The sequence below is a fragment of the Myxine glutinosa genome, chromosome 9 (genome assembly GCF_964187855.1).
Source record: "Myxine glutinosa chromosome 9, kmMyxGlut1.1, whole genome shotgun sequence".
Classification (NCBI taxonomy): domain Eukaryota; kingdom Metazoa; phylum Chordata; class Myxini; order Myxiniformes; family Myxinidae; genus Myxine; species Myxine glutinosa.
Window position 1 is genome coordinate 134,199,701 of NC_136269.1, and position 22,155 is coordinate 134,221,855.

Sequence of the window (22,155 nt, forward strand, 5' to 3'; positions counted from 1 at the left end):
CTTCCTAAGGGTCTACACTCCACAACGATGCAATTTGTTTTCATAACTAATGTTGATTGGAAAGTAAGATTAGGTAGACAATATTGTAAGCTTCATTAGAAACACATTTACCTACTTCCTGATCAGACTTCGTATATTATTTGAGTGAATCACAACACAGAAGCTAAGTGAAGAAAGGATAAGCTTTGATTGTCTACAATGGTAAATTAGAACTGAATGAATAAATGAATGAATGGTGTACAATCTCAGTTTGATGATCGATCATCACCATAACCCATAATAGTGAACACTTGCACTTCCGCAGAGAAAAGTAAAAGTAAAAACATCCACTACATCCGATCGTGGTAATGAAAACCAAAATGTTCCATCAATGGCATCAAGGTTTCAATCTACCTGCATCTGATCACACAATCGTATTGAATCATTGTTCTCCGTACCTGGCTGGGGAGGGCGTGTGATCATTGAGGTTGTAGTGGGCCGGGGTTGCCCGGGTGAGTGCAATACAATTTGCTTAACTCCACCAGGATGCATTAGAGTTTGGGCAGATAACACCTGCAGAGAAATGGATGGAACAACAAGGATACATTTTAAATCCAATATAGCACAGGGGTCAGCAACAGAATAGTATTGTTTTGTGTGGAACGAATTCAAAGAAAATACAGTGAGAAATAGTGGTTGTGAGAAGTTACCGAGTGTAAAGCGAACTGGGAGATTGTGGTTGTCAGAAAGACATGGACTGAGTGGCGGTGGTTGTGAGGAGTGACTGAGCGCAGTAGTCGTGAGGAGTGACCAAGCGGTGGTGCCATGAGGAGTGAATGAGCGGCAGTGGTCATGAGTGACCAAGCGGTGATACTCGTGAAGAATGACCAAGCGGTGCTGCTCGTGAGTGACCAAGCGGCGATACTCGTGAGGAGTGACCGAGCGGTGGTGCCGTGAGGAGTGACCAAGCGGTGGTGCCATGAGGAGTGAACGAGCGGCAGTGGTCATGAGTGACCAAGCGGCGATACTCGTGAGGAATGACCAAGCAGTGCTGCTCGTGAGTGACCAAGCGCGGTGCTCGTGATGAGTGAACGAGCAGAAGTGGTCAGTCATGAGGAGTGACCGAGCAGTGCTACTTGTGAGCAGTGGCCGAGCGGTGCTGCTCGCGAGGAGTGACCGAGCGGTGCTGCTCGCGAGGAGTGACCGAGCGGTGCTGCTCGCGAGGAGAGACTGAGGGGTGCTGCTCGCGAGGGGTGTCCGAGCAGTGCTGCTCGCGAGGGGTGTCCGAGCAGTGCTGCTCGCGAGGGGTGTCCGAGCAGTGCTGCTCGCGAGGGGTGTCCGAGCGGTGCTGCTCACGAGGAGTGACCGAGCGGTGCTGCTCGCGAGGAGTGACCGAGCGATGCTGCTTGCGAGGGGTGTCCGAGCGGTGCTGCTCGCGGGGGGGTGTCTGAGCGGTGCTGCTCGCGAGGAGTGCCCGAGCGGTGCTGCTCACGAGGAGTGACCGAGCGGTGCTGCTTGCATGGAGAGACCGAGGGGTGCTGCTTGCGAGGGGTGTCCGAGCGGTGATGCTCGCGAGGAGTGTCCGAGCGGTGCTGCTCACGAGGAGTGACCTAGCGGTGCTGCTCACGAGGAGTGACCGAGCGGTGCTGCTCGCGGAGTGACCGAGCGGTGCTGCTTGCGAGGGGTGTCCGAGCGGTGCTGCTCGCGAGGGGTGTCCGAGTGGTGCTGCTCGCGAGGGGTGTCCGAGCGGTGCTGCTCGTGAGGGGTGTCCGAGTGGTGCTGCTCATGAGGAGTGACCGACTGGCAGTGGTTGTGAAAAGTTACCGAGCATATATATTTGTCCTTTTCCTCAGCACATCCTGCCCATAGCTTTCACTGATTGTTGGGCTAGTGGCTATGGTGCCAGCTTAGGATCCTAGGATCCTGGGTTCGAATCCCGGTCGATCGCTGAATTAACGCCAGGGGGGTTGACTCAGCCTGTCATCCTTCCGAGGTCGGCAAATTGAGTACCAGTTCACTGGTAATTCCCTGCTTGTCGTAAAAGGCGACAAAAAGGGTTGGCGGCAGGAAGGGCATCCGGCCGTAAAACATTGCTTCAAAAAGGGGACCAAAAAACAACAACCACGGTCCCCGAAAAAGGCGAACCCCTGCTTTGCGGGGGAAAATGGCCTCGAAAGGTGGGGTTTTTTTTGGTTTTTTGTTTCCTCAGCACATCCTGCAGATAGCTTTCACTGATTGGATCAAAGTGACAGCAGGTGGTGGTTGGCAATTGAAGTCTGTTGCATCCCCATCTGTTCTCAGACCTCCGTATTAACAACCAACAGCTTTGGACACCGAGCACTATGCGCATGCCCTTCTTTGGTCCGAGTACCTATCTTACAGTGCGGGAGCTTTACTGTACCAGCTACCCCGTCATATAATTGATTTGGAGCAACAGCTGCCCTGCACGTTGTTCAGTCCATCTCATTACATTTTCCATCACACCATTACAATACCACCCGGATTAGTTCTCTTGTTTGGTATGCAGGATTCTTACCTCAATACAAGGATAAATGGACGAGGAATGCTAATTGTGGCCTCTGTGAGCCACAATTATGACACTTGAGCTTCCGTGGATTCCAATCTTCGAACAAAGACACAATTTTTGGTTTGATGTCCTTTTCACCACATCCACTCCCAATTGGGAGAATGGCTCGTCTTAAATGCATACTTCACAATTCCAGAGTGCACGGAGTCTCCCCGGCACAGGGCATTTCTTGTGCTCCTTGAACCATAACTGGAGTGTTCTGCCCGTTTCCTCCACATATTCCTTTGGCAATTACACAGAATACCGTAAACAACTACCCTGCACTACAAACGTCGCACAATACCCTTGACTTTACTTGGCAGGAATTATCATGGCATGGAACACCATTTGCGTCACCGGCGCTCTGCAAAATCCTTTCCCGACTCACTCAGATCAGGCCGTTCTCCAGTCAATTGAACATGAATCCTTCCACTGTGGACCAACGTCTCCATGTAGCCATTAGCGTAGAGTGTCCTCCATACTCATTCAGCATGTCATATTGACATGCTGGTATTCTCCATACCCTCTGCGAGAGACTGTGCACCACAGATAGACTTTGAGCAAGTGGATTCTAGGATGAAAGGCATAAAATCTGGATTTCTGCAACAGGTGTTCGTGAGCTTTGTGTGTCAGGGTGATCCTCAATGTACCCCCTCCAGTGCACTCACTACCAAAGCGTTTGTAATGGGGATTACCAACACTGTCTTTTGGCTTCTCCATTGTGAATTTTAAAGTGGGAACACTCAATTGATGGCATTATATGGTGGTGTTTCCTCACTTCATTACCTCCGCCACCGAAGGTGGATGGAGGTTATATTTTCACCCATGCCTGTGTGGAATAATATATATATTCATATATATATTAGTATATGTTAATATTGCTAAAAACAGTTAAATTGCATCTCAATGTGATCTTGTGTAAAATGGGTTTTCAAACTGTGCAGTTTGGAAAAGCTGTTTCCCGCCAGGGAGTAATGCATTCACTCGTGTCCGTGTATGTGTGTGTGTTCGTGAGTTTGTGAACAAAATATCTGGAAAAGTTCTGAACGGATTTGGATGAAAGTTGGTGGGATGATTGCCCTTGGGATAAGGAAGAATCGATTAGTTGTTGGTGAAGCTCAGGATATTATTCCCGATCCAGGAATTTTTTGAAGGATTTTTTTACCATTGGAAGATAGGGCTCATTTTTTTTTAACATTATCTTCTATATATTCTATATTTAACATTGTGATATGAAAATAGTTTTCATATTTGTTGTAAATGTAGTTTAAACTCGTGGTTATATGTTAGAGCGGTGTATTTTTTTAGCAGCGTCATCTTCAATGTTCTTCTTTTTTTTTCTTTTTTTTATAATAAAGACATATTCTGTCATTTTAAAACCACCAAAGTGTGTATTAGGTTTCCCCGTTTCATAAAATGTATCGTTTGATACGTATAATGCTTTAAAACTGTTTTTTTTTTTTGTTACCTCAGAAGAGATATCAACATTTAGCTCAGCGAATGTCATTCGCGGTGTCAGTATTTGATGAACTTATAAAGACTTAGTTCCAGATTTGTCAATGGCTGAGGTATATTAACAAACAAATAAAACAGATTTGGCAAAATTCCAACTTTTTTTTTTAAAAGATCGCATATTCACCCAGGGTTGTGAGAGGCTGAAGAAGAAGAAACCTCACATGGGCTTCCCAGACCAAATAAATAATTCTGATTCTGGCTCTGCGATCTTCAGGTTTATTACTCCCGCCAGGGAGTAACGCATTCGATCGTGTCCGTCCGTGTGTGTGTGTGTGTGTGTGTGTGTGTGTGTGTGTGTGTGTGTGTGTTCGTATGTTCGTGTGTTTGTGAACAAGATATCTGGAAAAGTTCTGAACGGATTTGGATGAAAGTTGGTGGGATGATTGCCCTTGGAATAAGGAAGAATTGATTAGTTTTTGGTGAAGCTCAGGATATTATTCCGGATCCAGGGATTTTTTTGGAAATTTTTTTGGGAAAGGTTTTTTCTGTTTTACTGCATTAAAGCTTTTATTCTTATTCTTAAATGATGTTTTTCTCCTCTAATTCCGAGATATATCAAAATAAATTATCTGACAGTTAGGGCTTACTTTCTTTTTCATTTATTGTTTTGGGGAGTGGGGATGTTAAACAAAACGTATTATTCCAACTAAACCCACGGCGGGAGTATGCGCTCTACTGAGTGTCGTTCTAGTTTGTTACTTGCCGGAAAATTTTTCCGGCAAGTATGTTGATCTGTTCGTTACTTGCCGGAAAAATTTTCCGGCAAGTATGTTGATCTGTTCGTTTGTTTGTTTGTTACTTGCCGGAAAAATTTTCCGACAAGTATGTTGATCTGTTCGTTTGTTTGTCTGTCTGTCTGTTTGCAGCACTGCGTCTACACCGTTGCACGTAGAATCGCCAAACTTTGCACACATATTGGTCTTGCCCTGGAATAGACTGTGCCCAATTGATGACGTCATCGGTGACGTGGTTCGGCCGCCATCTTGGAAAAACCGAAAAACTTTGCACCTCTATATCTCCGAAAGTACTGAACAGAAAAAATTGAGACATGGCTCATTGTAAAGAACTCTCCATGGGGAATAAAATATGTAAATGATGACGTCATCAGTTACGTGGTTCGGTCGCCATCTTGGAAAAACGGCAAAAAGTTGCGCCACTATATCTCCAAAAGTGCTGAACAGAAAAAATTGAGACATGGCTCATTGTAAAGAACTCTCCATGGGGAATAAAATTTGTTAATGATGACGTCATATGTCACGTGGTTCGGCCGCCATCTTGGAAAAACCGAAAAACTTAGCACCTCTATGTGTCCAAAAGTGCTGAATAGAAAAAATTGAGACATGCCTCATTGTAAAGAACTCTCCATGGGGAATAAAATATGTTAATGATGACGTCATCGGTCACGTGGTTCGGCCGCCATATTTGTCCTCAATGGCCAATAAAAAAGTACATTCCGGCAGGTCCTCGGTCTCTGACCGATTTTTCATTACTTGCCGGAAATTTTTTTCCGGCAAGTATGTTGATCTGTTCGTTTGTCTGTTTGTTACTTGCCGGAAAAGATTCCGGCAAGTATGTTGATCTGTTCGTTTGTTTGTTACTTGCCGGAAAGGATTCCGGCAAGTATGTTGATCTGTTCGTTACTTGCCGGAAAAAATTCCGGCAAGTATGTTGATCTGTTCGTTTGTTTGTTACTTGCCGGAAAAGATTCCGGCAAGTATGTTGATCTGTTCGTTTGTTTGTCTGTTTGTCTGTTTAGTCCGGCAGAAGTATGACTGAACCTGGAAATTTTATGCAAAGTTTTTTTTTTGATTGATTTTGGTAGCCTAGGATCTACTCTTTCAGAATCTGCCGGGTGCACTCCGTGCACCCTTGAGCGTTTTGAGAAATTCAAGATGGCGTCCAAGAAAAGTCCGGCAGAAGTATGACTGAACCTGGAAATGTCATGCAAAGTTTTTTTTTTGATTGATTTTGGTAGCCTAGGATCTACTCTTTCACTGAGAATCTGCCGGGTGCACTCCGTGCACCCTTGAGCGTTTTGAGAAATTCAAGATGGCGTCCAAGATGGCTGTCGTTTCAGATAACTCCCTATAACTCAGTTAGTATTTGACGTAGGATGATAATTTTGGTGTCTAACCGTATGTTTTGAGGGGCAAGGCTGTCAAGAACAACCCAACGGCACTGCAGATAGCACTAGGTTCAAAATTGGGCAGATCAAAAAATATCATCACAACCATGCAGTCATTCGGTGTGACATGTTCTTATGACGAGGTATTACGCTTTAAGCGTTCAGCTGCGAAAGCTGCAACAATGGAACGATCCTGTCTTGGCATATCTGCTGCATCAGAAGGTTTGGTACAAGTAGTTGTCGATAATTTTGATGCTGAAATCTCGTCGCAAAATGGAAAACTTTCCACCCACTCGTTAGCTGTTCTGGTTACACAACCTGAATCAACATCTGATGCTGATCGATGCCATAGAGAAACAATCCCACGAATTTCAAAGGAGGAGATGTCGGAGCCAATAGAATATGATGTCACCATACAGAGATACAATGGTCCCAAGAAACCAAAAATGCCCGAGAGTGCTGCTGTTAGCACAGCTCTCCCACTCAAGTTACTTGCGCAACAGGCTACTGTAAAACAAAGAGCGGACGAAACTGACTTTGCCTTCTTTCAGGATGTTCAGAAACAGAATTGTCCCGAGTACAATGGCTACAACACAGCTCTTACACGCAATCAAGGCCAAACAGAACAACCTAAGACTAAGACGGCATACCTACCTTTGATTGATCTTGTGCCATTCCACCCAGATACAATAATGACAGCAATGGTGGAAGCTCAAAAGGTGACACATAATGCTGACCAAAAGTTTGTGTTATTTACCTGTGACTTACAACTGTATAAAGTTGCATTACATGTGAAGTGGGCTTACCCAGAAAAGTTTTCAGATGTCATCCCGCGCTTGGGTGGCATGCACTTTTTGATGAGTTTCATAGGCTGCATCGGGACTCTGATGGAAAACAGTGGACTGGAGGAAGTTCTGAGTGATGTGTTTGGAGGAGTCGCAAAAATGTTGACTGGAAAGAAATTTCCGCAGAACGTTCGAGCATTGAGAATGCTGGCTGAGGAAGTTCTTCGAGGAGTACTTGATTGCAATACACTTGAGTCAAAGGAGGACTTCATGGAGGTCTTGGAGAACATAGCCAAAAGGAGTAAGACTGCCAAACTGTGGGTGGACATGTTAATCAAACCAGTGTTCCTTATGATGAGGTGATGCTGTCCAATATCATTGTCCAACAGGTGATACTGTCTGCTCGAAATAATGAAGAGAGTGATATAACTGTGATATCCGATGACACTGACGTTTTCATTCTCTTGCTTCATTATTATCACGCTGGAAGCATGAAAAATCGTATCACCATGGAATCACCAATTAAGGAACGAACAGTCATTGACATTGGAAAAACCGTAGAGAAGCATGTGTCTTTTGTGAATGAACTCCTGCCAGCCCATGCTCTTACTGGGTGTGATACGGTAGCATGCTGCTATGGGGTTGGCAAAGGTACTGCATTGAAGGTTCTGAAAGATGGTCACTCACTGTCACTTTTAGGGGTCATTGATTCTCCCATAGAATCAGTGATTGCGCAGGCAACCACATTCATGTCAGCCTGTTACGGTCAATATTCTATGAGTAAATCAATGTCCGAAACACGCTGGAAGATGTGGGCATCCAAAACGGGTCGGGCCTCCGCGGTACCACCAAAACTTTGTTCCCTTCCTCCTACAAGTGAGGCATTTAAAGAGAATGTAAGAAGGGCCCATCACCAAGCCATTGTGTGGCGTTCACTGGAAGACAGCAATCCGCCTGAACTTGATGCAGAAATGTACGGATGGGTAAAACACTCGAAACTGAAAACGCTACAACCGGTCCTCCTTCCCGCAAATGTTGAACTCGCCCCAGAAACTGTCATGCGTATGATCAGATGTGGATGCAAGAGTGACAACCCCTGCAGAACGCTTTCTTGCAGCTGCAAGAAGGATGGTTTGAAATGTACAATATTCTGTGCTTGTTATGCTGCAGGTTGCAGCCAGACTCTTACTTAGCATTTTAATTCAATTGAACAATGTCACAGATTCTTGTGATGTAATTCATATGCATCTGTTTTAATCACTTAAATGGATTCTTTGTCCACGAAACATATGGATAGACACCAAAATTATCATTCTAGACCAAGTGAATTTATTTGAATAAAAGTGAATACAAGTGAATTTGTTTGTTTTTGTTTGAAATTTGTAATATGGCAGCCATATTGGCGGCCATATTGCATTTCTATATGATGCAATCCCCAACCAGTCAAATAAATGGTTTCAATGGATTCCTTGCCCCTCAAAACATACGGTTAGACACCAATATTATCATCCTAGGTCAAATACTACCGGAGTTATAGGGAGTTATCTGAAACGACAGCCATCTTGGACGCCATCTTGAATTTCTCAAAACGCTCAAGGGTGCACGGAGTGAAAAACGTTGCGCCACTATATCTCCGAAAGAACTGAACAGAAAAAATTGAGACATGGCTCATTGTAAAGAACTCTATGGGGAATAAAATATGTTAATGCTGACGTCATCAGTCACGTGGTCGGCCGCCATCTTGGAAAAACGGCAAAACTTTGCACCACTATATCTCCAAAAGTGCTGAACAGAAAAAATTGAGACATGGCTCATTGTAAAGAACTCTCCATGGGGAATAAAATATGTTAATGATGATGTCATATGTCACGTGGTCGGCCGCCATCTTGGAAAAACGGCAAAACTTTGCACCACTATATCTCCAAAAGTGCTGAACAGACAAAATTGAGACATGGCTCATTGTAAAGAACTCTCCATGGGGAATAAAATATGTTAATGATGATGTCATATGTCACGTGGTCGGCCGCCATCTTGGAAAAACGCCAAACTTTGCACCACTATATCTCCAAAAGTGCTGAACAGAAAAAATTGAGACATGGCTCATTGTGAAGAACTCTCCATGTGGAATAAAATATGTAAATGATGACGTCATCAGTCAAGTGGTTGGCCGCCATCTTGGAAAAACGGAAAAAAAATTCACCTCCATGTCTCCGAAAGTGCTGAATAGAAAAAATTGAGACATGGCTCATTGGAAAGAACTCTCCAGGGGGAATAAAATATGTTAATGATGACGTCATCAGTCACGTCGTTCTGCTGCCATCTTGGAAAATTCGAAAAACTTTGCACCTCCATATCTCCGAAGGTGCTGAATAGAAAAAATTGAGACATGGCTCATTGGAAAGAACTCTCCATGGGGAATAAAATATGTTAATTATGACGTCATCGGTCACGTGGTTCGGCCGCCATCTTGGAAAATCCGAAAAACTTTGCACCTCCATATCTCCGAAAGTGCTGAATAGAAAAAATTGAGACATGGCTCATTGTAAAGAACTCTCCATGGGGAATAAAATATGTTAATGATGACGTCATATGTCACGTGGTCGGCCGCCATCTTGGAAAAACGGCAAAACTTTGCACCACTATATCTCCAAAAGTGCTGAACAGAAAAAATTGAGACATGGCTCATTGTAAAGAACTCTCCATGGGGAATAAAATATGTTAATGATGATGTCATCGGTCACGTGATTCGGCCGCCATCTTGGAAAATCCGAAAAACTTTGCACCTCCATATCTCCGAAAGTGCTGTACAGGAAAAAATCAGACATGGCTCATTGTAAAGAACTCCATGGGGAATAAAATATGTTAATGATGACGTCATATGTCACGTGGTTCGGCCGCCATCTTGGAAAAACGGCAAAACTTTGCACCACGAAATCTCCAAAAGTGCTGAACAGAAAAAATTGAGACATGGCTCATTGTAAAGAACTCGCCATGCGGAATAAAATATGTTAATGATGATGTCATATGTCACGTGGTCGGCCGCCATCTTGGAAAAACGGCAAAACTTTGCACCGCTATATCTCCAAAAGTGCTGAACAGAAAAAATTGAGACATGGCTCATTGTAAAGAACTCTCCATGGGTAATAAAATATGTTAATGATGACGTCATCAGTCACGTGGTTCGGCCGCCATCTTGGAAAATGGCAAAATTTTGCACCACTATATCTCCAAAAGTGCTGAACAGAAAAAATTGAGCTCATTGTAAAGAACTCTCCATGGGGAATAAAATGTTAGTGATGACGTTATTGGTCACGTGGTTCGGCCGCCATCTTGGAAAAAGTTTGCAACTCTATATCTCCGAAAGTGCTGAACAGAAAAAATTGAGACATGGCTCATTGTAAAGAACTCTCCATGGGGAATAAAATATGTTAATGATGACGTCATCAGTCACGTGGTTCGGCCGCCATCTTGGAAAAACCTAAAAACTTTGCACCTCCATATCTCTGAAAGTACTGAATAGAAAAAATTGAGACATGGCTCATTGTAAAGAACTCTTGATGGGGAATAAAATATGTTAATGCTGACGTCATCAGTTACGTAGTTCGGCCGCCATCTTGGAAAAACCGAAAAACGTTGCACCTCCATATCTCCAAAAATGCTCAATATAAAAAATTGAGACATGGCTCATTGTAAAGAACTCTCCATGGGGAATAAAATATGTTCATGATGACATCATCGGTCATGTGGTTCGGCCGCCATATTTGTCCTAAATGGCCGATAAAAAAGTAAATTCCGGCAAGTCCTCGGTCTCTGATCTGTCTGTCTGTCTGTTTGTCTGTCTGTCTGTCTGTCTGTCTGTTTGCAGCACTGCGTCTACACCGTTGCACGTAGAATCGCCAAACTTTGCACACATATTGGTCTTGCCCTGGAATAGACTGTGCCCAATTGATGACGTCATCGGTGACGTGGTTCGGCCGCCATCTTGGAAAAACCGAAAAACTTTGCACCTCTATATCTCCGAAAGTACTGAACAGAAAAAATTGAGACATGGCTCATTGTAAAGAACTCTCCATGGGGAATAAAATATGTAAATGATGACGTCATCAGTCACGTGGTTCGGTCGCCATCTTGGAAAAACGGCAAAACGTTGCGCCACTATATCTCCAAAAGTGCTGAACAGAAAAAATTGAGACATGGCTCATTGTAAAGAACTCTCCATGGGGAATAAAATATGTTAATGATGACGTCATATGTCACGTGGTCGGCCGCCATCTTGGAAAAACGGCAAAACTTTGCACCACTATATCTCCAAAAGTGCTGAACAGAAAAAATTGAGACATGGCTCATTGTAAAGAACTCTCCATGGGGAATAAAATATGTTAATGATGACGTCATCAGTCACGTGGTCGGCCGCCATCTTGGAAAAACGGCAAAACTTTGCACCACAAAATCTCCAAAAGTGCTGAACAGAAAAAATTGAGACATGGCTCATTGTAAAGAACTCTCCATGGGGAATAAAATATGTTAATGATGATGTCATATGTCACGTGGTCGGCCGCCATCTTGGAAAAACGCCAAACTTTGCACCACTATATCTCCAAAAGTGCTGAACAGAAAAAATTGAGACATGGCTCATTGTAAAGAACTCTCCATGGGGAATAAAATTTGTTAATGATGACGTCATATGTCACGTGGTTCGGCCGCCATCTTGGAAAAACCGAAAAACTTAGCACCTCTATGTGTCCAAAAGTGCTGAATAGAAAAAATTGAGACATGCCTCATTGTAAAGAACTCTCCATGGGGAATAAAATATGTTAATGATGACGTCATCGGTCACGTGGTTCGGCCGCCATATTTGTCCTCAATGGCCAATAAAAAAGTACATTCCGGCAAGTCCTCGGTCTCTGACCGATTTTTCATTTGTTTGTTTGTTTGTTTGTTTGTTTGACTGTGAACAAGATATCTCAAACGGTTGTGGACGGATTCGGACGAAATTTGGCAGAGATGTAGTGTATGTATCAAGGACAAAATGATTAGATTTTGGTGAAGATCCGGATTCGGATCCGGCTAGTATAATTTTTTAAGTGATTCTTCACCATCAGGAGATAGGGCCAAAAACTATATATACTGTTGTGGATATGAGAATGGTGTTTTTTTTATTGTGTTTTTTTATTGTATAGTACATTGTAAAATATCGCCCTCCTTCCTCCCGTTGTGTATAAAGGTCAAAAGGGCGTCCCGTAATTAGGTCATCAACAATCACGTTAGCCAATCATAGATTTCCTCCTTGTTGGTAGTTTATTTCCTTATTCTGTGTATTAGGCTAAGGCTTTGTCTTCCATTAATTAATACTCCATTGCACCGAATCAATTAAGAATAGCTCCCCTTCAATAATTCCAGTTCCCAGCCAAACTCTCCATCTCTGGGTAAAGCAGTTCACAAGCGTGGGGTGCGCGCCCTCTCATTTCGCTGCTATAGTGAATATGTGCTCCGTGCTCTGTTTGAACATGAGGGGCGGGGTCGCCAGCGAGAGGCAAGCCCAGGGCGCGCCACGAAGGGCGGGGCTGTTCAGCCCCATGCCCAAATAAGGAAACAAGCCCGTGGCTCGCCACGAGGGGCGTGCCGTCGGCGCCATGCCCAAATAAGGAGACAAGCCCGTGGGATTGCCATACAAGGTCACGAAACAGAGCACGGGGGGGGGGGGGGGGGAGGGGGGAGGGCGGTACCGAAACCGACGAGGGCGTGTCACACCCGCGCTGAAGGTATGAGAGAAGGGTGCGACGATCGCTAAAGGAAGATACACCAGAGATATGGCAGATGAGTCCAGGTGCATAAGAGGATTGGCAGTCCACCGGGAGAGAGTTGAGAGTTGCACCGGAGTTGCGTGAGAGATACGGAAAGCCTTTGGGTGGTTGTTGCGTGAGAGATACGAAAAGCCTTTGACAAAGAGCCGCTTCAACCAGCCCCGTTTCAACCAGCCGCGTGAAGCCCTGACGGGGCAGCAAGTGACCCTGCCGGTGTGCGGTGTAAAGCCGAATACAAGGAGCTGCCGGCTCCTCGCTTCCCGCCCGGAGTGGACCTGCTCGCTGTGCCCTGTGATTCCACCTGCTCATCCCTCCAAACGATTCCTGCCCTTCGATCCTTTTGCGTACGTGAGTTTGTTTTGTTTGTTCTGTCCTGGGTAATAAGTTAAGCCTGTTTAGTTAAGCTAGTATTTTCACTGTGTCTTTCTGGTCCGTCCCTCTTTCTGCTTTATTTTCTTATCTTTCCTTCTTCCTTGGTTTCTTTCAATCCTGTACATAGTAATAAATAATAATCGTATTTCAAACCTTTTCGTCTCCTTCTTCTTCTTCACATCCGTGTCGCCTTTGTCTTTTCCCTATTGAATATCTGTGGCGCGATTTTGGCCAACGTTCAGGAATCGGGTTAGTCGGGGTAACTGTTCGGGCGCGGCGGCCATCCGCTCGGCAAATCCAGTAACATCCTAGCCGCGTCCGTAACAATACTATAGCAGGATATCTCAAAACCTTGCGGACGGATTCGAACGAAACTTGGTGAAGAGGTTGGGTGTGTGACAAGGATTAATCGATTCAGTTTTGGTGAAGATCTGAACATGAATTTGGATATGAGAATTATTTAACTTTTAAATGATTTTTCACCAGAGTGATAGGGCTAAAACCGATACATAGCACGATATCTCAAAACGTTGTGGACGGATTTGGACGAAACTTGGTTGACCGGTTGGGTGTGTGACAAAGACGAATCCATTTGATTTTGGTGAAGATCTGAATATGGATTCGGATACGAGAATTGCTTGATTTTTAAGTGACTACTACACCCGAAGACTCCGGGAGGGGCAGGAAAGGTCATTCCTCTTTGGGGTATGTAGATTACAGTCGATCTATGGTTGGGTCTCAAGAACATTGGGTGTGTGTTCATTTACCAAGTTTCTTGTGGAGAGATCGCCAAGTGGTTTAAGCATTTGAGCAAGCACTCCATTCAAAACCTTTAAGGAACGGCTGGCTTGGCAAGCGCTAGCTAGCTGCTTGGTAAAGGAGCACAACCCGAGCTTCTCCCTTTCAGTTTCATATCAAACAGCAGGAGCGAGTTTCAAAAGTTCGCTACGGAAAATGCCACACTAGCGGCAGAAAGGGCCATGTTATTAACCCAATATTTGTGGGTTATATAGAGTACAGTAGATCTTCGCTCAGTTCTGTAAGTGAAACTTACTTCACGGATGTCGGGATTCCTCCAAATTTCTTCATTTAGTGTTATAAAGAGCATTAGCGACTGTTTAAAAAGCTAAGCATACGTGTTTGTGGTGTATAATATTTTTTACTTCCTGTAGAAGCCGTTGCTCCCACAGAAACACCATTATAACTATAAGCTATTTATATACTGTTATGTCGGTGGGGTAAAGGAATATCTAGAGCCAGGTAGATCTGAATAGGTAACATGCTTCGTCTGTCGCGGTAGGGAATCAACCCTGTAATAAGTTCTATGTTTAATCCGGTTTGTCGGTTAAGGAGTATACCTTTGAACATACCAGGATGTTCGTGTGCTAGGTAGTTGTCGGGAATAAGGATAACAGCCCTTGTGTGTCACACCTGGTAATCAAACATTTGTCCCTTATGGCAACGCACACCCATATAAACACTTAGATAGGCCCTTTAGTGCACACATTAATTAGTTCCCCTCCCTTACCATGACTTTGGAAGAAGACAGGCAGAAAGTCAGATCGGGGCACCGCCAGGTGGCCGCCGTCAGCTACATCACCAGCTAGGCCTAGCAACATCGCATGACCACGCCACAGGGAACGTGTGATTGGAGGGAAGGCGCTGGGAGGTTCGGTGGAAGGCAGTGATTGGGTGGCGCGCCAAGGCTGACGTCATAACCCAGGTTATATAAGGGCACGCCAAACGACATTTTCCCTCTTGCGCTGCACCCTCCCTGGCCTCGTGACGCTGCACGATGTCCTGTGCTTGAAGCTCTTGCGCTTCTTCTTGGTTTTGGGAGGTCGTTGGTGGTCGTTGGTTCGCCATCCACATGGTGCTTGGAGCAGTGCTCTGTGCATCTAGAGCTTGGGTTGGTGCCGAGTGGGCGGGACCTCGTGGTGTGCAGCGGAGCGAGTCGCATCGGGGCCTAGCGAAGCGTGCAAGGCGGACGGAGGGTTTCTCCGCACTGGAGCGGACAAGACGGGGACAGGACGACGGACAGATAAGACCGCACACCACATACACACCATAACGAACGGTTCTTTTCGTAATTCACTCCCTCGTCTCGTATCCGGAATCTGTCGTGTGCGGACGTCTCGATTAGGATATTTATTACCGGCGCGTGCTTTTCCTGTCCCACCATCCTTGCGAATAAACCCTTATATTATTTTCTGTATATATATATCTGAACGCAGTTTCCGTGTGATTGATTTAATAGGTAAGACTGCAGGGCTCTTGCGCCGCCTCCCTCCATCCCGCGCACTTTGGTGTAGCTTTTTGTTTCCGGAGTCTGCCATTGAGTTTTCGCCTCAGGGGCTAAGGCCTTCGCAATCGGCTTCCGTGACCGTCTGATTTTAATCAAAGACGGCCACACGACAAATGGTAGTCAGGAGCGGGATTTGAACCCGATTACAACTGGTGTCAAGTGTGGAGAATTTGGACACAAAATTTTCATAGTCGAGGCGGAGAAATTTGTATAGTCGATTGGGCATACGAAGTGCGATATCGCGTCTTCGAAAAATTTAAATTTTGTTTTTGGAATTAAAATAAATACACGCGCGGGAAACGACCTTCCTCAAAGCGGATGTTGGAGGTCGGTGAAATGGAGGTGCGTAGCGAGGCTTCTGTAAGTTCAGAAGGTGAGCCGGAGGTAGGGGAAATGGAGGTTAGTCTTGGAACCTCCCCCGTCCCGAGCACTAACCTATCCCCCTCCCCTACCTATCCCTAATTAGGATTTTGGCAATGGATGATGGCAATTACATCCTGGACACAGATGCGAGCCAGGAAGGATTGGGAGCTGTGTTGTCACAAATGCAACAGAGAGTCAAGAGGGTTATTGCGTATTGCAGTCGGGCACTTTTGAGGCCCGAGCGAAATTATTGCGTTACCCGCAAAGAACTATTGGCCCTACTGTCTGCAGTTGGACACTTTCACCCTTACCTTTATCGGAGGGAGTTTGTGATCCGAGTGGATCATGCCTCCTTGCAATGGCTTCTTCGGTTCAAAGAGCCGGAGGGACAAATTGCAAGGTGGCTTGGTGACTATGGTGGTGGCAGTGAGTTACCATGCGTATAGGGGATTCAGCGATTGTAGTTGAGAAGCATTACTGTGTATAGCAAACCAAGTGATGGTAGTGGCGATGAGTTAGCATGCGTATAGGACATTTGAGTGATGGTAGTTAAGAGACGTTACCGTGTGTATAGGCGACTGAGCGATGGTTCCACTGACTGGCGTTCCTGTGACGGAGCCAGCCTGTGTGATTCCAGTGGAGGCGGCCGAGTTTCCAGAAACCTAAAACAATGTAAACATGACAATTATAAAGCAAATAGCCATATAGCTATAAACATAAAGCATCAGTCAACGCATGCTCATGATATTAGTCACAGCAAGCCTGAGTCTGACTTTGTGGGATATTTTGATAAGTAAATTGTCGAGGAAGGTTTTTGTTGATCATTTGTTTGGTTCATGGTGCAACTCCAGGGGGTAACAGGTAAGCATGACGATTCGTCCTCCTTCCTCATGTCCCGATAAAAATGGGATAGTTAGCAATGGAGGGCGCTCTGGATTGCATTTCCATGTGAGGCAAATCAGTGCAGGGGTTGAGTGTAGAAAGTCACGAGAGGGTCGGCGAGCATACCTGGATGGCTTGACTGGATGCGTGGGGATGCTGTGCAAGGTACCGCACAGCAGGGAGGCTCTTCTGCAGGAGTAGGTGCAGAAATGTGGAGAACAAAGCAGTGAGCAAAGCATGACTCGGGGTGGAACAATCTTGCATAATCCAGGTTATTAACCTTTAAAAGAATAACACACCTGTCCGAGGTTTTTGGTGCCCAGCGTCTCGCCTGCTCCAGTACAGTAACCAGAAATTTTGTGACGACATTGATTCGGCGACTCGTGCTCGAATGAACATGCATCTGGTACCCATTGTTGAAAGTTTTGGGCAGTGCAGATGTTGAGCAAATGCCAGGCGCTTGGCAAAGGTCTGGCTTTCAAGTCTTGCTCACCTCAAGCAGACTTGTGTTGTTAATTTTCCTTGTTTTTTCTCATCGTATTTTACTCTACCTACTCTACAATGCAATTAAAAGCAAAGTTATTTATCAATGATAGGGCTGCTGCCAACAATGGGCATGGCGTTGAGCGACTAATCGAGTTGGCAAGTTACCATGAGGTATTGTTAGACCCTCAGTGAGAGCTATAAAGATCCACAATGGTAACGATCCACAAATCCACAAGTAATGATAATTAAATTTTCTGGTGTACCTGGGAGAAATATATATTTATTTTTAATGATTAGAATTGTTGAGTTAAGACACTGGTAAAATAATTGACTGCCATATCTGACGAGTCCACCAAATGAAGTTCATCGTTTGTTTTTTTGTTCATTGGGTTCATTTTTCTCAGTGTCATCCTCAGTCTCACCCTCAGCCAAACCCTCAGTTCGCACCCTCAGTTCTCACCCTCAGTCAAACCCTCAGTCAAACCCTCAGTCAAACCCTCAGTCAAACCCTCAGTCTCACCCTCAGTCAAACCCTCAGTCAAACCCTCAGTCTCACCCTCAGTCTAACCCTCAGTCTAACCCATTTTGGTTTCAGACCAGGTCACTCTACTATGGACATGCTGCTTCTGCTGTCTCAACAATGGATGGAGGTCCTCAATGCCAAACAGGAAATTAGAGATGTCTCCCTTGACATATCACGTGCCTTCGATACGGTCTGGCACCCCGCTCTGCTCACCAAACTCTCCTCCTACGGTATCCATGGAAATCTCCACACATGGCTGGGGGACTTCCTCTCTAGTCATAGTCAACATGTGGCCCTGAATGGGTTTCTCTCATCTCCTCTTCCTGTTCAGGCTGGAGTTCCCCAAAGCAGTGTTCTGGGCCCTGTGCTTTTTCTGGTCTTCATCAATGATCTCTCTGACCCTCTTGAAAAATCTATCTCTTTGCTGATGACTCTACTCTCTGCCGCTCCATTCCTCATCCCTCAGATCGGCAGTCTGCAGCCTCCTCACTCTCTGCAGACCTGGACAAAATCAGAGACTGGGCAAACAAGTGGAACATGTCTTTCAATCCTGACATATCTCACACTCTTACGATGTATCTCAGAAAAGACCGACTGGACAACCCTCCCATCGATTTTCTGAATAATCCTCTCCAGGAAATTCTGTCACTCAAGCTTTTGGGTCTCACTATCTGCCATGATCTTTCCTGGGAAAACCACATTTCAAATCTGGCCTCCAAAGCCAGTCGCCGACTGGGCATCCTCCATCGTGCGAAGTTCTTCCTTGGCACACCTGAGCTCCTCACCACATACAAGGCTTTCATCGGCAGCTCAATGGAATACTGCTCTCCCCTCTGGACTAGTGCTCCTGCCTCACACCTAGCTCGTCTTCACGCTGTTGAAACCAAAGCGTTCAGAATCATTGCAATCTCCCGCGATGAAGCTATCTCCGAGGGCCTTTCACTTACTCACCGCAGGCAGGTTGGTGGTCGTTCTGTCTTCTACCGACTCCTCTCCGGCCTTGCTCCCCCAGCTCTCTTTGGGCTCTGTCCCCCAAATATTCCTACAGGTCGCACAAGATCTGCCTGCAACCCTCTTATGGTTAAACTGCCAAAATCAAGACTCTCTGCTCACCTTCACTCCTTCATTCCTCTTTTCTCCCACCTGTGGAACAAACTCCGTCACTCTCTTCAATCCCATTCCTCCCTCCAGGTCTTTAAAACAGCTGTTCACCACCATCTCTTATCTTCCCCCATCCAAAACCTTGATCTTTTCTAACCCCGCTAATTTCACCCCAAATCCACTTTTTCGAAATACCAACCTCTTTCCTGGAAGTCCTTGGTGTCTTTGTGTTTTATACTTCCCCCCCCCCCCCCCCCTTCCCATGCCTCCTCCCCCCAAGCCCTCTCCCTCCCACACATCTCCCTGCTCTTAAATGTTGTGTGCTCTCAAGTGTTTGCGTGCTTCCCATTCTCTTGTCTTCCGCTCCCTCTTTTTATATACTTTGTTTGTCTGTTTGATTTGCTTGTGTGATAAATGTTAGCTCTTTCACCAGCCTCGATTCTGTATACAAAAAAACCCCCAAAAAAAACCCCTCAGTGTCACCCTCAGTGCCAGTCTCACCATCAGTGTCAGCCTCAGTCTCACCCACAGTGTCAGTCTCAGTCTCACCCACAGTGTCAGTCTCAGTCTCACCCACAGTGTCAGTCTCAGTCTCACCCACAGTGTCAGTCTCAGTCTCACCCACAGTGTCAGTCTCAGTCTCACCCACAGTGTCAGTCTCAGTCTCACCCACAGTGTCAGTCTCAGTCTCACCCACAGTGTCAGTCTCAGTCTCACCCACAGTGTCAGTCTCAGTCTCACCCACAGTGTCAGTCTCAGTCTCGCCCACAGTGTCAGTCTCAGTCTCGCCCACAGTGTCAGTCTCAGTCTCGCCCACAGTGTCAGTCTCAGTCGCACCCACAGTGTCAGTCTCAGTCTCACCCACAGTGTCAGTCTCAGTCTCACCCACAGTGTCAGTCTCAGTCTCACCCACAGTGTCAGTCTCAGTCTCACCCACAGTGTCAGTCTCAGTCTCACCCACAGTGTCAGTCTCAGTCTCACCCACAGTGTCAGTCTCAGTCTCACCCACAGTGTCAGTCTCAGTCTCACCCTCAGTGTCAGTCTCAGTCTCACCCTCAGTGTCAGTCTCAGTCTCACCCTCAGTGTCAGTCTCAGTCTCACCCACAGTGTCAGTCTCAGTCTCACCCTCAGTGTCAGTCTCAGTCTCACCCTCAGTGTCAGTCTCACCCACAGTCTCAGTGTCACCCTCAGTGTCAGTGTCACCCACAGTCTCAGTCTCCCCCACAGTCTGTCTCACCCACAGTCTCACCCACAGTCTCGCCCTCAGTCTCGCCCTCAGTCTCGCCCTCAGTCTCGCCCTCAGTCTCGCTCTCAGTCTCGCTCTCAGTCTCACCCTCAGTCTCGCTCTCAGTCTCGCTCTCAGTCTCACCCTCAGTCTCACTCTCAGCCTCAGTCTTACTCTCACCCTCAGTCTCACCCTCAGTCTCACCCTCAGTGTCAACCCTCAGTCTCACCCACAGTCTCACCCACAGTCTCAGTGTCACCCTCAGTGTCAGTCTCACCCACAGTCTCAGTCTCCCCCACAGTCTGTCTCACCCACAGTCTCACCCACAGTCTCACCCACAGTCTCACCCACAGTCTCACCCACAGTCTCGCCCTCAGTCTCGCCCTCAGTCTCGCTCTCAGTCTCGCTCTCAGTCTCACCCTCAGTCTCGCTCTCAGTCTCACCCACAGTCTCAGTCTCCCCCACAGTCTCACCCACAGTCTCACCCACAGTCTCGCCCACAGTCTCGCCCTCAGTCTCGCCCTCAGTCTCGCCCTCAGTCTCGCTCTCAGTCTCGCTCTCAGTCTCGCTCTCAGTCTCACCCTCAGTCTCACCCTCAGTCTCACCCTCAGTCTCACCCTCAGTCTCACCCTCAGTCTCACCCTCAGTCTCACCCTCAGTCTCACCCTCAGTCTCACCCTCAGTCTCACCCTCAGTCTCACCCTCAGTGTCAACCCTCAGTCTCACCCACAGTCTCACCCACAGTCTCACCCACAGTCTCACCCACAGTCTCACCCACAGTCTCACCCACAGTCTCACCCACAGTCTCACCCACAGTCTCATCCACAGTCTCATCCACAGTCTCATCCACAGTCTCATCCACAGTCTCATCCACAGTCTCATCCACAGTCTCATCCACAGTCTCATCCACAGTCTCACCTTCAGCGTCATCTTCAGCCTCCCCCTTAACCTCCCCCTCAGTCTCACCTTCCTCATCTTTCCACAGTTGACAAGTTTCAGATGGCATCAGTTGATTTCCATAAAAGTATGTCACTATAAATCAAATAACGATGCAGGTACACAAAGTTTATTTCTTAATGGAAAAATTTCCAGGAAAGCCGCTGGGCGCTCAGGATCCAGACAGGTGTATTTCACACTTTATTTCTGAAAATCATACATTACATCAATATTTGCGTAATCCGATAAGGTCTCCTCGTTAAAACAAAATCTTTCATAAATGACAAAAGAAATTTGAATGAAATTATCTTCCCCTCTCCCACCCCTCTGTTGTCCCTTCTGTTAAGTTGCTTGTGTCCTGCTCTCACCCCTCCGACATCAGCTCTTCCATGAGCCTCGATCTGTTTAAATTTTTTTAAACTTTTCATGCCTAGATAATAGACCAAACTAAGTTCACAAACCTCAACCTTGAAATTAAAGTTATTTCACCTAAAATGCAAACTGTACATAGTATTTTGCCGTGTTATAAACGTTGTACACAAAGCTATCCGCAAAACATAAAAACACACCCAGTCAATTTGACCACAGTCTGCACTCACCCCGATCTCACCTTTAGAAAGGGTACAAGGTGAGGCTGTGGTGAGGATTTCAACTCCTTCTGCAACCTGGCCGTAAACTCCTCGGGTTCAACCTTGGCGTCCTGGGAGAATGGGCAGGAGAACCGTCATTACCGGATCATGTGACAGCCATGGAACATCTATGAGGATTCTCGACAATCCGTCCGTCACCAGGTGGAAAAAAAAAGAAAACGATTTTAAATCCCAAGCACATATTTTAGTCATTTCCTCGTTTCTAGAAATGACTCGAATACGTTGTACTCGGCACAGCACCGTTCTCTTTGGGAAAGCACTTATTGGGTACCCCGCGTCCGCGAAGCGAAAAGCGGGTTTAAGCAATTACTTCACTTCGTCTCTGTCTGTCTGCCTACAAACGTCGGTTTATAATCGAGGAACAGCTTAATTTCAGTTGAATGTTTATTCCAAACCGGAACCTGTTTTTAAGGTCACATACAAGGTCACAACTTCATAAAATTCACATACAAGAGGCACGAACAAACAAATGTAACGTGTTAATTAGTGTGATGTAAAAGACACTGCATCAACGGCGGTGAACTTTCAAAAGAAAAAT

General features: G+C 45.9%; 1 protein-coding gene across 5 annotated transcripts in view; it reads right to left on the minus strand.

Annotated features, from left to right (window-relative positions):
- The window catches only part of LOC137414542 (transcription initiation factor TFIID subunit 4), a 77,454-nt gene that overhangs the window by 41,882 nt on the left and 13,417 nt on the right, over nt 1-22,155 (minus strand). For all 5 annotated transcript variants that reach the window (XR_010981909.2, XR_013624615.1, XR_013624616.1 and 2 more), the window contains exons 6-9: nt 21,578-21,667; nt 16,823-16,885; nt 16,378-16,476; nt 438-552 (exon numbers count right to left, since the gene is read on the minus strand). Coding sequence is in view for 2 of the 5 variants with exons in the window: in XM_068100048.2 (XP_067956149.2) it covers nt 438-552; nt 16,378-16,476; nt 16,823-16,885; nt 21,578-21,667 (367 nt within the window). In the remaining 3 variants the exon portion in view is untranslated. The remainder of the gene's footprint in view (nt 1-437; nt 553-16,377; nt 16,477-16,822; nt 16,886-21,577; nt 21,668-22,155) is intronic.